Source organism: Nomascus leucogenys, chromosome 6 (assembly GCF_006542625.1).
Source record: "Nomascus leucogenys isolate Asia chromosome 6, Asia_NLE_v1, whole genome shotgun sequence".
NCBI lineage: Eukaryota > Metazoa > Chordata > Mammalia > Primates > Hylobatidae > Nomascus > Nomascus leucogenys.
In genome coordinates this window covers 81261396-81278182 of record NC_044386.1, presented here as the reverse complement: position 1 = coordinate 81278182, position 16787 = coordinate 81261396, and the positions used below count along the sequence as shown (strand labels likewise).

General features: G+C 33.1%; 1 protein-coding gene across 8 annotated transcripts in view; it reads left to right on the top strand.

Annotated features, from left to right (window-relative positions):
- The window catches only part of VPS13C (vacuolar protein sorting 13 homolog C), a 192724-nt gene that overhangs the window by 8283 nt on the left and 167654 nt on the right, over positions 1 to 16787 (top strand). For all 8 annotated transcript variants that reach the window (XR_004030533.1, XR_004030529.1, XR_004030532.1 and 5 more), the window contains exons 2-5: positions 5064 to 5107; positions 7947 to 7989; positions 13909 to 14004; positions 15406 to 15507. Coding sequence is in view for 3 of the 8 variants with exons in the window: in XM_030814508.1 (XP_030670368.1) it covers positions 5064 to 5107; positions 7947 to 7989; positions 13909 to 14004; positions 15406 to 15507 (285 nt within the window). In the remaining 5 variants the exon portion in view is untranslated. The remainder of the gene's footprint in view (positions 1 to 5063; positions 5108 to 7946; positions 7990 to 13908; positions 14005 to 15405; positions 15508 to 16787) is intronic.

Here is a 16787-nt window from a genome sequence, read left to right as displayed (position 1 = left end):
AGAAAGATTATTTCTGGTTGGAGGTGCTTAACAATAGGACTATATTTCTTACATTTGTTTTGTAGGCCAATATGTATTTAAAAAGCCATTCTTGGACTTAGGCAGGCTTTTCCATATTGTGCCAGTACTATTTGATTTTTGTTTATAAATATACTAGCTTGGTTGTTTTCTATAACTTAGCAACTATTTCTACTTTTTTTTTTTGCGATGACTCCAACTCTTCATGTCATTTGCTAATTTACTTCCATTTTCATCTTCTGGTTCACTGATGAAGAATACTAAATTTTGATATCCAGGATTTATCCTTTTTTTTTTTTTTTTTTTGAGACTGGGTCTTGCTCTGGCTGTCACTGAGGCTGGAGTGCAGTGGCATGATCCTGGCTCACTGCAACCTCTGCCTTCCTGGTTCGAGTGATTCTTCTGCCTCAGCCTCCCGAGTATCTGAGATTACAGGCACCTGCCACCATGCCCGGCTAATTTTTTTGTATTTTTTGGTAGAGACAGGGTTTTGCCATGTTGGCAAGGCTGGTCTCCAACTGCTGGGCTCAAGTGATCTAATCTCCTTGGTCTCCCAAAGTGTTGGGATTACAGGCATGAGCCACTGCACCTGGCCCTTTTAGTGTATTTCTTAAAATATCTTTCAAGATTGGCTTTGAAACTATGGTGACTTTCTAGCAGTGTATGCACATCCAAAATATTTGTAGTTTATTAATGAGAATCATATGGGGTCTCTTCTGAAGCACAGACTACTTACTGTGCATATTGTCTACCCTCCTCTTGCGGGCCTGTCAGTCCAGCATAAGGGAGATCGCTTCACAGAATTTCCTTGTCTATCACCTTAGTCTGTTTAGATTTGGTAAGATTAGAGCCACTTGATTGTGGGATTGGCTTTAGAGCTTTCCTTGCTGGCAGAGTTAAGTTTATTAGTCACGATATCCCTGTTTGTTTTTTGTTTTTAAAGATTAGACACAAATATTTACCCTTCCTTCAGTTTTTTTGAGAACTTTCTTTTTTTTTTTTTCAGACTTAGAAGGTAATTTAATAAATTAATATTTTGACTGCTTACAAGATGCTTTTGGCTCACTTTTTTATTATTATTATACTTTAGGTTTTAGGGTACATGTGCACAACGTGCAGGTTTGTTACATATGTATCCATGTGCTGTGTTGGTTTGCTGCACCCATTAACTCGTCATTTAGCATTAGGTATATCTCCTAATGCTGTCCCTCCCCCCTCCCCCCAACCCACAACAGTCCCGGGAGTGTGATGTTCCCCTTCCTGTGTCCATGAGTTGAGAACTTTCTATGCCTTCTATGTGTTCTTAGTCCTGGTGATCTGGCTATAGCACTAAAGTTATTTACATTGTATAGAATTATTATGTTGTTTTAAGGTAGAAAAGGAAAATGAAATCTTTTTTATCGGTGTTCAGTTAAATATAAAATGGTTGATTTTTAGGGGAGATCTGGTTTAATCTTGGTCTTATAAATTCTTTTTCTTTAAACAGGATTTCTGGAATTCATAGGATATGTAATGACACTGCTGCATATTTATCAGTCAGAATAGCATGCAGTTTAGTGGAGAGTACTTGTTAGTCCAGTGCCTTACCAAGATAAGTACTCATCTACTGTTTGAATGAATGAATGCACTTTTACCTCTTTACACTGGTGCCAGTGTTAATCTGAATTATACTGCTTAGTCCTTCCCTATTCTTTGTATTAGAACTAGAGCTCCTCCTTCTGTGCAAATAACTTGGAGAATGTATTATTCTTATTTCACTGTTACAGTTACTGTTTGTTAGATAACATTCACATTTTCAAAGAGGAAGTATGCATTTGTCAGACTGGGTGGCAGAAATAGATACTGCTTTTTTGGGTTTTTTTTTGAGATGGAGTCTTGCCGTCGCCCAGGTTGGAGTGCAGTGGCATGATCTCAGCTCACTGCAACCTCTGCCTCCCGGGTTCAAGCAATTCTCCCGCCTGAGCCTCCTGAGTAGGTGGGATTACAAGGTCATGCCACCATGCCCATGCCCGGCTAATTTTTGATTTTTTTTTTTTAGTAGAGACGGAGTTTCACCATGTTGGCCAGGCTGGTTGCAAACTCCTGACCTTGTGATCCACCTGCCTTGGCCTCTCAAAGTGCTGGGATTACAGGTGTGAGCCACCGCACACCGGCCAATATTTCTTTGTTGTTCTTACGTGTCTAGGGGTAAGGTAACACTAGATATAGAAAAAATTTATATAAAAAATATTATTAAATCGTATTGACATGTGAATTTACTTTTGTTTTATTTCCCCATTTTCCTTCTTATAATTTCCATAATAATTTCACTTAAAAATAATATCTAATTATTATAAAAACTAGAAAATACTGAAAAACATCAATAAAAAAGCTATAATTCTACCACCCAGCAATAATAAGTACAATCTCTTTTTGTCTGACAGTCTGTCTAAATATACTTGTCTAACTCTGTTAGCCATATTGGTAGTTTTCAACATTTCACATCTTAACTACCACCTGCCATCCTACTACTTGATCAAACAAGTAAAGTGTCACTGCAGTAGAAACAACCCACTTTTTATAAGTATATTTATATTTTTACAAACATTGTGGTAGTGCCTTAACAATTGTTGTAAAGACTTCATCTCTAACGCAGATGATTTCTGATCACTCCTGGTGACTCTTGGCCCACCAATTGAGAATGACTAGGTAGAACAGTCAAAATTTATGAGCAGGGCTGAAAGTCTGCATGTGGGCCTTAGATCTTATTAAACTAGTTTGGATGGCTTCAGATAGGCACTAGCATCTGTGCAGATTACCCTGTGGGCTAGAATAGACTTCCCAATTGTAATTTTGTGTAATTCATCATGTGACAGATTTGAATCTAGGAATATTTGTCTTTATGTAATTTTAGTGCATATATAATACGTAAGGACTTTTTTCCCCCTGTTGCTGAACACGCTAGTCTTCCATGACTACTTTATTACTCCTACATCTGGACAGTGATGATATCCTGTCAATTCTGCCTCCAAAATAACTCTTTACTGTGACTCTACCTCTTTCATCTTGAAGTTACTGCCTTATTTTCCGTTTTACTTTCTTTTCAGTGTATTACAGAAGTTTCCTGACTGCCTGTATTCTTTCATTTCCCTCCTACTATATACTATAGTATTTTCTTACCATTTGTGAAGTTTCTTTCCTCCTTTTCTTCCTTCATTATAGTTTTCAACAATTTATTTTAGAAAATTTGAGAACTGTATGTACACAGAAAAAGAACTTTATTACATAGAAATAACCACTGTGAGCATTATGGCATCTTACAGTTTTCTATTTTTTTCTACGTATGGGTGGAATGCACACACACTTGTGCATATATAGATACTTTTAAAATTAGATCAATCTGGGCATTCTTTTACTTTTTAAAAAACTCAATATTCTATGAAGATTTTCCCATGTCTTTCTACTTTTTTTTTGTTTATAATATAGATGTATTGTGAGTTATGCCTTCTTGCTGGACATTTAGATCTTTAGGTCCTTGTTTCCTTCCTTTCCTCCCCCCTTCTGTCCTTCCTTTTTTCCCTCCCAATACTGCAATATCCTTGTAGCTGAATTGTTTGGACAGATCAATAGTTATTCCTTAGGACAGTTGAGTAATGATTCTAAAATAACATAATCTCTGTTATATATATTTTGTCTCTTTGTTTTGGTGGGTCTGGAATTTTTTATCCTGAAAGCTCTTCATTAGTCTGGCCCTTGCCTACCTTTCTGACCTTATTTTGTATCCTTTTCTTATACCCTCCAGTTACACCAAACCATATGTGCTTTCTAAAATGTGCCTTACTCAGACTTATCTATTTGCTCTCTTTTTTTATCCACCCAGTAAATACTACTTAAACCTTCCAGCCTAAACCTATGTGTGTTCTTGATTTCCCTAGGCAGTTAGGTGGCTCCTCCTTTTCATCTTGTGTACGCTTCTATTGGAATATTTCTAAAATTTTAGAAAATTATTAGGTTGGTGCAAAAGTAGTTGCATTTTTGCCATTAAAAGTAATGGCAAAAACCACAGTTACTTTTGCACAGTCCCCTCTACTAAGCTGTGAGTGCCTTAATGAATATTGTTCTCGTAATCTTTCTCTTTCCAGCACCTAACATATAATGGGTGCTTAATAAATGTTTAATAATTTTGAGATCTGGGAAAAGCAGATCTCTAAGATGACGTAAACAAATTAAGTATACTTTTAAATTCACTCTAAAATACCCGGAAGAAAAGGTTACTTGATTGAAAAATATTAATGGGGAGTATAGCTACTATAGTTTTAAAAAAGTAAATGTGTCATAAATGATTAAGAAAATATATAACAGTAATTTATGCCTGCATTTAATGTTGAAACTATAGTTTTATTAGCCTTAATATAATTTAAGTGAAATGAAAACTTTTTCCTTAAGTTTTTATGTGAGCATGAATATGTAACTATTGTATATCAATAAATACAGGGATAGTGTTTAAAATTTGAGTCATGTAATAGTATTTTTATAACAGCATATGAATATAATACAAGTTGGACTGATTAAAGAATATTAGAAGCACATACAGTAATCATTGGGAAGGTAGAATGTTTGGAGACATGAAAGACCAACACCATGTTTCTGAAGAAAATGTTAATTGATACCATAATTAAAGAACCCAGGATGATTGATCTGACCTTGTAATCATCTCTTTATATCTTGAGATTTTGGCTTAATCATTCAAAATGATGGCTACTTTCTTTGGTCTTAAAGTTCTTCTGTCCAAAAAGCTCCAACTTCTTTCCCATTGTTTGTTTAAATGTTAGCTAGTTTAATATTTTATAATTTCTTTTACACTGGGTTAACCTATAGTATGCTACAATTAATAACTCTTGAGCATATGTAGCAACTATTTTGTGCCAGTAGCCTCTTAAGTCAGCTTTGTTTATCATTGTATTCTCAGCACTTGGCATAGTTTCTTAGTGCTTGGTACTACATTATGATAGGTTTACTAATTGGTATGTTATTGTAATATTTTTCTTTGTTTTCTTTTTTTAAAGGAAATGTGGCTTTAGATAGTCTACAGATAAAAGAAAATGCCCTGGTAAGTTTTTTTTAAACTATGCTAATAACTCACTTAATTTGGTAAGTTCTTAGAAACCTTCGCCTACTAGGCATCTGATACCAGGTACTAGATAAAGTGATGGAATCACTCAAGGGATTACTTGTTTAACTATTTGCTGTTGGAAAATCTGAGATTAAAGATGTAGAAATTTTTTCCCCTAATAATCAAAATAGTATCTCTTGGAAACAGAGTGTTTTTCCTTGATCTAATTTGACTGTATAGTTTTGTAGTTGACTTTTTCCTTATAGAAGTATTTTTCTTCAGTAGTGTCTTTACATATTTTTGAGATAAATGAGGGCTTGATTTTAAATAACATACCTAATTTTGGAAATATATTGATGGTCTAGCCTTATTATAGTAATATTAAGAGGTAAAATAGGATTTTCTGGACTCTAGCTCCAGAAAGTAATTTGTGTCATTTATTGTTGAGTTGAAAACAAACAAAACAATGCCCTCCACCCCCCAGTTAGGTTTCTGTTTAGCTTATTGGGCTAACTGTGAGTTTATGAAGTCACTTAATGAGTTTATTAATTAATTTTTTCAGGTTTCTAACCTCTTATTTTTATTTTTATTTCTTTTTGAGACAGAGTCTCACTCTGTTGCCTAGGCTGGAGTGCAGTGGCATGATCTCGGCTCACTGCAACTTCTGCCTCCCAGGTTCAAGCAATTCTTCTGCCTCAACCTCCCTAGTAGCTGGGATTACAGGTGTGTGCCACCACGCCTGGGTAATTTTTGTATTTTTAGTGGAGATTGGGTTTTGCCATGTTGGCCAGGCTGGTCTCCAACTCCTGACCTCAGGTGATCTGCCTGCCTTGGCCTCCCAAAGTGTTGGGATTACAGGCATGAGCCACTTCGGCCAGCCTAACTTCTTAATTTCTTTGATCTTTTAGCATGAGTTTAACCATCTATAAAGTGGAGTTAATTATAAAACAATATAATATCTCTGTGTCTTTGTGGCTTGAGTAAGATGAGAAGTACAGCCTGGCACATAGTAGGTACTCAAAAATTTAAATATTTTTCTCTTTTTTATATAGGATGCTACAACTTTTTAAATTTTAAACAAAAATTTAGACCTTCAGATTCTGTTGTTATAGATTGGAAAAGAGGTTTTTTTCTCTATTTATGACAATATAAATAGAATTGTAGTGACAGGATATATATCTAACATACTAAGGAGACAAATTATTTGAACTCTGTTTTAGCCTAATTCAAGTTTTGGTTATAATTAAATATAATAAACTATTTTGTAATTTTTATATATATATATATTTTATTATACTTTAAGTTCTGGGGTGCATGTGCACAATGTGCAGGTTTATTACCTATGTATAAATGTGCCATGTTGGTGTGCTGCACCCGTTAACTCGTCATTTACATTAGGTATATCTCCTAATGCTATCCCTTGCCCCTGTAATTTACATTTTTTATTCAAAGTAGCTCCTTTCCCCAGTTAAACCAAATTGATGAATTTTTACTTTGATATGGGTTATTTACATTTATTTTGTGTGGAAATTATTTCAGGAGGATTAAAATGATCATGACACCACCTTTTTGTAGTTTGAATACTGTATAACGCGAATTCCCTTGAATTTATCTTTCCTGTCCCCCAGGAGGACAGAGCTGCTCTTACTGGCAGCAAAGATTTTTTTTTTTTGGTCTAAAAGAGACTTTTTATCTAAAGCTATTATAATAGTATTCTGTTCAATTCCTGTTTACGTAGCATTGACACGTAATCAGATGATCAGGTAAATTGATTATTTCAGTTAATTATTACCTATATTTTGGTGGTCAGATTTTTATAGTGTTAGTATATATTAAGTCACACCTAACAGAAAGGCTGTACTGACTGGTTTAATTTTTAATAATTCTAAAGACTTAGGTGATCATTATGGATATCAGTTATTGTTTAGTATTCTGTGAATAAAAAAGTTATTTGAACTTTCTAGTTGTTTGGAATATAGGTAAGTGAAAGTTTATTATTATTTGTTGGTACCTCTCTGTAAGTTATCTAAACGAAATACTAATTTGGTAAATAATATATTGGGAATCTAGCTTTTCTTTTAAAGATTTTTAAATTTATTCGTTTACTAAATATTTGAGAGAGAAATGTTCAGTATTGTTTTCAACTAATTTATGCAAAAAGACTCTATTCTTTTTTCTGTTCTAGTATTTCAGATAAACATTGTCTATGTGTTTAAATTGATTTGATTTGATTTGAATTTCCGTTTGATTTGGTTTACTTAAAACAAGTAACCAGTTTACCTGGTTATTTACAAACTTTTTCTATTTTTACTATTTATCATTTTGTTTCTCTTGTGAATTCTTTCTTTAAAGTCAAAATTTAAGTTATAATTTTTTTTTTTTTGAGACAGAATTTCATCTTGTCACCCAGGCTGGAGTGCAGTGGCACGATCCCTGCTTACTGCAACCTCTGCCTCCTGGGTTAAAGCGATTCTCCTGCCTCAGCCTCCTGATTAGCTAGGATTACAGGCACCTGCCACCACGCCAGGCTAATTTTTTTGTATTTTTAGTAGAGGTGGGATTTCACCATGTTGGCCAGGCTGGTCTGGAACTCCTGACCTCAGGTGATCCACCCGCCTCGGCCTCCCAAAGTGCTGGGATTACAGGTGTGAGTCACCACATCAGGCCTATAAAACGTTTTTTGGCTATAAAACATGTCCTTTATGAGTTATTCAAATATAGAAAATTTGGTTTTTGTTTTTCTTTAGAGATGTGTATTTAAATGATCCCACAAAACTGATTTTTGGGTTGGCTTAATAATTTAAGATGTCCTTTACATTTTCTTTTTCTTCTGAAGAGTGAATTGGATGTTCCTTTTAAAGTCAAGGCTGGCCAAATTGGTAAGTACTTTAGTCTTCATCTGAATTATTCTTAGTCCTATCGTTTTCTATTTTGCTTGTGTTATTTAACCTAAAAAAATCTTTGATTAAAAGTGTGAGAGATTTTTTTTTTGCTTACATTAATTAAAGCTTGTAGAGTTCTGAACCTAATGTATATTATATATAAAATGTACATACTTCTTATTTTTTTATGACAAAAGGTAGAAAATGGAAGGCTGTTTGAACTACAATTGCATTCTTCAGGCTTTGGTTCCACCACACAAAATATACCTTCATTTTCAAATTAGATTTCCAAGTTTTATGTGCTTTTTCTTTAAACGTGAAAGTAGTATAATTTGCAAACTCTAGTAGATAAACTGTAAATGTAGCTTATTTCCTTCATGTTTTGTTCAGCCATTTTCACTTGATATATTATGCAGCAATGTGGTATGGAGGATATGTTTTGGTAAGTACAAAGTCTCTCTGTCTGCAGTTAAACTCCTACAGTAAGACCATCTGTAAGTAAGTATATATCTTTGTTGAATAAATTTTTTCAATAGGAAATTTAATCTACAAAGTCTTCCCATCTAGTCCATGCTATCTGGTTTTTATTTTTATTTATTTATTTAATTTATACATTTTTAAATTTTGGATTTAGGTGGTCCATGTGTATGTTTGTTACGTGGATATATTGAGTAATGGTGGGGATTGCATTTCTAGTGTATCTGTCACTCACATATTGAACTTTGTATCCAATAGGTAATCTTTGAACCTTCACCCCCCTCCTTCAATCCCTACCCCTTTTTGGAGTCCCCAATGTCTATTATTTCCATTAAATTTTTTTATTTTTAATTTTTGTGGATACATAGTAGGTATATATATTTATGGGGTACATGAGATACTTTGATACAGGCGTGCAGTGTGTAATAATCACCTCAGTGTAAATGAGGTTTCTATCACCTCAAAGTATCCTTTCTTTGTGTTACAAATAATCTAATTAATACTCAGTTATTTTTAAATGTGCAATCAATTATTGTTGACTGTAGTCACCCTGTTGTGCCATCAAATACTAGGTCTTACTCATTTTATCTAACTATGTTTTTGTATTCATTAACCATTCTCCCCTGTTACCCTTCCTAGCCTCTGGTAACCATTGTTCTACTCTCTGTCTCCAGGAGTTCAATTGTTTTAATTTTTAGTTCCCACAAGTAAGTGAGAACATGTGAAGCTTGTGTATTTGTGCCTGGCTTATTTCACTTAACATAATGACCTCCAGTTCCATCCATGTTGTTGCAGATGGCAGGATCTCCTTCTTTTTTATGGCTGAATAGTACTCCATTGTGTATATTTACCACATTTTTTTTAACCATTCATCTGTTGATAGACACTTAGGTTGCTTCCAAATCTGGGCTATTGTGAATAGTGCTGCATTAAACATAAGAGTATAGGTATCTCCTCAATATACTGTTTTCCTTTCTTTTGGGTATATACCTAGCAGTGGGATTGGGGGATCTATTTTTAGTTTTTTGAGGAACCCCCAAATTGTTCTCCATAGTGGCCATAATAATTTACATTCCCACCAATAGTGTACAAGGTCTTCCTTTTCTCCACATTCTTGCTAACATTTGTTATTGCCTATCTTTTGCATAAAAGCCATTTTTACTGAGGTGAGATGGTATATCATTGTAGTTTTGATTTGCATTTCTCTGATGATGTGATGTTGAGCAACTTTTCATATACCTGTTTGCCCTTTGTATGTCTTCTTTTGAGAAATGTCTATTCAGATCTTTTGCCCATTTTTAAATCAGATTATTGAATTTTTTCCTATAGAGTTGTTTGAGTTCCTTATATATTCTGGTTATTAATTCCTTATCTCTTACTTGTCCTGGCAATGTCTCTGTGGAGCTGTGTACTGCAAAGGCTATTATGCATATTTATGTCTATGTGTACCCATTGTTTAGCTCCTACTTGTAAGTGAGAACATACAATATTAGATTTTCCACCTTTGAGTTGATTTACTTAAGATAATGGCCTCTAGCTTCATCCCTCTTGCTGTAGGGGACATGATTTCATTCTTTTTTATGGCTGCATACTATTCCATGGTATATGTGTATTACATTTTCTTTATCCAGTCAGCTGTTGATGGACACTTAGGTTGGTTGCGTGACTTTGCTATTGTGGTTAGTGCTGTGATAAATATGAGTACAGGTGTCTTTTTATATAATGATTTATTTTCTTTTAGGTATTCAGTAGTGGGATTGCTGTTTCTGTTTTTAGTTCCTTGAAATATCTCCGAACTGTTTTCCATAGAGGTTAAACCAGTCTACATTTTCACCAACAGTACTCAAGTGGTCCCTTTCCTCTGTATCCATGCCAATATCTGTTATTTTTTGACTTTTTAATAATAGCCGTTCTAGCTGGTGTAAGATGGTATCTCCGTGTGGTTTAAAATTGTATTTCTCTGATAATTAGTTATGTTGAACATTTTTTTATGTGTCTGTTGGCTTCTTGTATTTCTTCTTCTGAGAAATGTTTGTTTATGTACTTTTGCTGTTTTTAATGGGGTTGTTTTTTTCTTGTTCAGTTTGAGTTCCTTGTAGATTCTGGATATTTGTCCTTTGTTGGAGGCATAATTTGTAAATATTTTCTACCTTTCTGTAGGTTGTCTGTTTACTGTGTTGATTATTTCTTTTGCTGTGCAGATTTTTATTTTTACTTTTTAAAAATTAATTAATTAATTAATTAATTCAGAGACAAAGTCTTGCTCTGTTGCCCGGCCTGGAGTGCAGTGGCACAGTCATGGCTTACTGCAGCCTCAACTTCGTGGGCTCAAGGGATCCTCCCACCTCTGCCTCCCAAGTTGCTGAAACGACGGGTGTGTCACCATGATCGGCTCATATTTGTATTTTTTGTAGAGATAGAGTTTCATCATGTTGCCCATGCCATTCTTGAACTCCTGGGCTCAAGTGATCTACCTGCCTTGGCCTCCCAAAATGCTGGGATTACAGGTGTGAGTCACCACGCTTGGCCTAGAAGCTTCTTAGTTAAGTCCTACTTGTTTAATTTGTTTTTCTTCCATTTGCTTTTAGGGTCTTTGTCATAAATTCTTTGCCTAGGCTGATGTCCAGATGAGTTTTTCCTGTTTTCTTCTAGGAATTTTATAGCTTCAGGTTTTATGTTTAGGATTTCCTTTAAAAAATAAGTAAATTACAACCCAAGATGGCCTTACTCTTACAATTTTACTTATGCTACATCCTTTCTCCCAACTTTATCACCCTGCTATTACACTATATCACTTTTATTCTTTATTCAATATTCTGTATTATAGGAAGGCTTTGTCTTTCACTACTCTAGCATCTCTTGGCAATTATTTGGATACTTTCATTTGGGTCATTTTATATGACATATATGTTTCCTTTTAATATGTAAGGATATTTTTATGTTTTTGTCTCTTGAAACAGGATAAATTTTCTTAGATTGAAAGCATCTTTAGGCATGTGTCATCTTTTTTGTTTGTTAGATAGCGCTGAATGTGGTGGTTATGTGTAGCAGTGCTCTAGAAGTATTGTGGCCCTATATGCTTAACTGAAATCCTAGAATATAGAAGTTGTAGCCATTCATTTGTTCTTTTACTTTTGAAATATTTATGCACATATTATGTACAAGACTACTACGCAAGTGCTATGGGAGATGCAAGGATGAAGGTGATATCTTTGTCTTCAAGGAAGTTATAGACGTCTAAAATTAGAACATAGATTGAAATTGTATTTCCAGTATCTTAGATCAATTATAGCTGACTAAAGAAATTTTGCATTATTTATTATATTCTTACAACTAGATTTATATTTTGGAGGAGGTTTTCTAATGGTTCAGAATTTGTTCTTTTTGCTTTTAAAATACAGAAAGATTTAATGGCTTCCTTCAGTGTTACCCATTGAGTTATGAGAGACCCTTTACAAATAAGTATGCAAAGTATATTGTCTTTATCTATCTTTTTTTTGGTTTACAGAGCATTTATATTAGTTGTTAAATTTCTCCTTAGGTTAAAATATTATACCTAACCTGTAGGGTCAGTGTGGCTGGTTAAGCTCAGGTGTGATTTGGTTTTCTAAGAGCTAGACATATTTGTGGGTGCCCTTGAGTTGCCCTTTTTCTTAAAAATTAAAAAAAATTTCCTAATCTGTAAAAGGAGGGAGTAATATATAAAAAACTCAATTCTAGGACCTTTATGAGAGATTGGGGGATAATTAGTACAAATGTAGAGAAGAAAAGGTTTAGGGAACAGACAGTCCCTTTCTGGTATGCTAGTTAAAGGGACATTTCCCACTTTTTCTATCTTATGCTCACCAAGAAGGCAATCAAATAAATTTTGTTAGGAGATTTTGAGATAATTACAAATGTAACAGTACCCATTGTAAATATAAAATCATTGGACTTAGAAATGACCCAGAACGTTGTAGACTTCCCTTGACATGCAAACCATTTAAGAAATTCAGCAGGTTTACAAGCTGAAGAGAAGTGAAAATCTAAATGGAGAAATAATTTGATATTTTAACCTTTGGAATAGATACCTGGTAAAACTGGCTTTCCTACATATCCATCTAGGTGACCCTAAATATTCTGTCTTACATTGCATTATTTTATTTTCTGTTTAGTTTGTTATATTGTTTTTCAGTTCTTTGAACTTTGAGCATTTCATTTAAAAATGATTTTAAATGAAAAACCACCAGTGATTCTGGTGGCGTAAGCGACGTAATTATTCACATACAAGTGTGACTTAGTTGAATCAAATTCTTTTCTCCTGAAAATCTTGATTAGTAGCTCTGAGAGACCTGTAGATTTTAAATAGAATTTTAAAAATTATAGATGAAGGAAGGTATTTTATTTTGGAACATGTAAAACTTTATGTGTAGGAAAGGTTTGGATAGAATTGCTGTAGTAAGGCAGATTGGGGACATTTTGCTGCCTGGAGACCTGGAAAGAGGGGATACTAGAGATTAGGGAAAGAAACATGGAAAGATTTTGACAGATTTTGCCTATTTCAAAATTTAGCTGAGAGCATGCCCTTTTGGTCTTTTCTTGTCTGCCCTGCACAGGCTTTTCCCCCATAAAACCCCAAACTTGGGACAGTAATATTAGGGCCATAGTTCATCTGTGTCATGAGTGAAAGTTTTTGTGGGCTCACCTCAGGAGGACTTGACATTAATACCGATGTTTCCAAGAGAGAACATATGTTCTGTCTTCTAAGTGATTTATAAGTAGATATTTGGAATATAACTGGTCTGAGTTGCCTGTGACTCATAATACTATTCATGATACAGTCTGCCTTGCTTTTAGAGCTAGCCTCTTCCTGTTGTGACAATTTGGTATGCTGTCAAAATTCCATTTGCACAAAGTTCCTTTGCATCTCTTCTCTGTGTTGCTGCTTCAATTCCTGGTAGGTTGTGCAGATATTATTTTACTGTTGATCTGTAAAGATTTATTTGTTGATGTGGATGGAAGAGCATGTGCAATAGTAAAACTATCAACTGTTGTGCACCGAATCTGGTTCAGCATCCTTACTAATAATCTGGTCACTGCTTAACTCGCTAGATAGACTTAAGCAATTAATTTAACTTCTCTAGGGCTGAGTTTCCTTTTTTTCAGGATTGAAGTAATAGCTGACTTATTCATTTTACAGTTTCTGAATATTAAATGGATAATGATTATCAAAATGTTTTATATTGAAAAATAAAAATTACAATGTGAATATTCACTTAATAGTAATTTTATGTGGAAAAGACCTTTGTAAACTTTAGTGTTGGAGTTTTTTCATTTTTTTCTGAGTGATATACATACCATGAAGAGTTTTTTATGCTTTTTCTCTTAATGGAAAGTGAGAAATTTATGTGTTCTTGAGCAGTCAAATAATAATTTAAGGTTGAAATTATGTTTCCTCAGATAAATTAACTTTGAAGATTCCTTGGAAAAACCTTTATGGAGAAGCAGTTGTTGCGACCCTAGAAGGATTATACCTGCTTGTTGTCCCTGGAGCAAGTATGTTATTTTAGGTTATAACCATTCAGTAACATCACATTGAAATTAAATTGTTATCTGAGTTAAGTATTTTAATACATTTATTTATTAAGATAGAAGGTAATTTAAATAAATGAATCATACATAGATGCACTTATATGCATACTTTTATGTATGTGTGCACATATATATTACCACATTTGTGTATAAAGTATTTTTGTTGTTGAAAATTTAATTCATTTTTGCAATTTATTCTATTTTCTATGAGTACTTGTTTTGCAACTGAGGCTTCCTGTTGAGCTGCATTAGGCAGATTTACTGATAATAAATGCAGTGAAATAAATCTTTAAAAATATCCTGATAATCTCCAGATTTCAAGATTGAAAAATTTATTTTTTTCCTATTTTGTTGCTTCTGATTTTGAGTGAATGTTCTTTCAGAAATGTGTAAAACTGGTAATTTTTTCCTTCAAATGATAGTATTTTAATTTTTAATGTTTTAAAGTAGTGATGTTTAAGTAATATCTTTATTATTATTTTTTCATTTATAAGAACAATATAATGTTAAGAAAAGTTTGGATGTTTTAGGGAAAAATTACTTGCAATTTCTCAACCATTGTACAAATAAAATTTTTATTTTTACATTTTGCTCTTCAGTCTTTAGTTTATGCATACCTGATTTTCAGTAGCTGTTACCACATTATATATACAACATTGACTTGGCCTTTTATTATATACGTTTTTGATATGTTTCACAGTTTTCACGGTGACAGTGACAGTTTTGAAAGGCTGTATGGTATTCTATTGTGGGCTACCTACTATTTTTTGCTTTATAGTCAATGCTGTAAATACTAGTCAATACTATAGTCAATACTATAAATACGTCATTGTAGTCAATACTATAAATACGTCATTATAGATCTTTTTTATTCTTTTGTGTTATTTCCTTAGATTGCATGATCAGAAATGACATTACTAGATAAAAAGGGCTTATATATTTTATGATTGTTGATATGTATTCTGAATTACTCTCTGAAAGTTTAAAAAATCAATCTATGTTGATCCCAGGTAGTATTTGGATATTAAATTATTCCAAATTTACCACTGATGGAGCAATATTCTGGTGTACTTTCTGTCTTCCTTCTGTTTCTACTTCTTATCTTTGTTCTCACCCTCCTCCTGTCTCCCTTTTTCCTACCTGCCTTTCTACCTGTAATTTCTTTTCCTCCCTCCTTTTTGTATTTAAGTTTTTTGTAAGTGAATAGGAATCATTTATGTTTAAACATTTCGTAAAACTAAAAATGTGAAAGTATTTTTGTATTGCAGAAAGATTACACACTTACACAATCATAATGAGGCTGAACTTTTTCCATTTGTTTATGAATTCCATTTATTTTTGTGTGAATTGACTATATATTTTTAGGTATTAAGTATGATGCTGAAAAAGAAGAAAAATCCTTGCAGGATGTGAAACAGAAAGAGCTATCCCGAATTGAAGAAGCCCTTCAAAAAGCAGCAGAAAAAGGTAAAAAGTTTGTTTGAGATAAACTTAGACATACCTATATTTTAGATATAATTAATATCCTTTAAAGAGGATGCTTTCATAAGCCTTCATAAAGTTGAAGTTCTAAAGACATAATTTTTTTTAAATCTCAAAATATTGCTTGTATTTTCATGACTCACTTTTAGGAAAAAGTAATTGCCTTTTTTCTGTGAGTGTTTAATCATGTTGCCAATTTGGTTTTTCCACTTTTCTTAATTAGTCATTTTTATTGTGCTAGTTTGGGAGACTTTCCAAATTTTCAGTATTTGCAGGCCTGTTTATTTTGGGCAAATGGTAACAGTTTCTTTGTGTGCATGTTTACCAGTGTTCTTGCTGGATAATGAGGTTAAGCATAATGCTATAGTGAAATGATGTTTAGAGGAAATGCTGCTGTAATTCTAGTCCTAGCTATTTCCCTTTGTATTGTACAGGATATTAAAAAAACCCAAAAACTTGATTCTTCAGGTTTTAACATTTTAACATCTTGCCTTAATGTTTACATTTTTGTTTTTATCTGAAAATAAATCGGATGACTTTGATTTGGTTTATAGAGCAAGAACAAGAATATGATGAAAAAGAGTAGTCTGTAGAGTGATGAATTGAAGGACTTTTCCAGACATCTGATGTTTATCTCAATCAACAATTGCTGATTAGAGTGTATGAGTTATTAACATTTTATGTAATTTTTGTGTCATTTGGTGGCATGTGTATATATTTTTATGATGAAGATAGTCTCTCTCAAAAGATAAAGCAAATATTGAGTTAGAAATGAGGTTAATTATATCTAGATATGATAAGATTTCTTTTCCTAGCTTAAGCTGTTGTCATTTAATTGAATCAATTAGAAATCTTTTTTAAAAATAGCTTGTTCCTTAAAGTTTTAAATCAAAGTTTTAAATTCTTGCTCCAAGTATTTTTTCTTATGCAGAAATATTGATTCTTTTATTAAAAGTTACTAAACTATTTAAAAATACAGAGGTTACTATAATGGAAGAAGTTTTCTAAAAACTTCAACATTTTTTCCCTTATTTTCACACAAGCATATTTTGTCTTCCTGCCAAAGCTTAAGTATCTGTATTTCTAGGAAAACAGTTTTCTTTATTTGTATGACTTTTGAGTGGCCAAAAAGCAAGCCAAGAATGGTTTTGTTTCATGAAAATTAAGTGTGATTTTTTTTCTTTATATTCAATTTTGGCTAATTAATATATTTAAAAGTAGTACTATAAAAATGAAGACTAAGAATTGGAGAGCACTAGAATTTC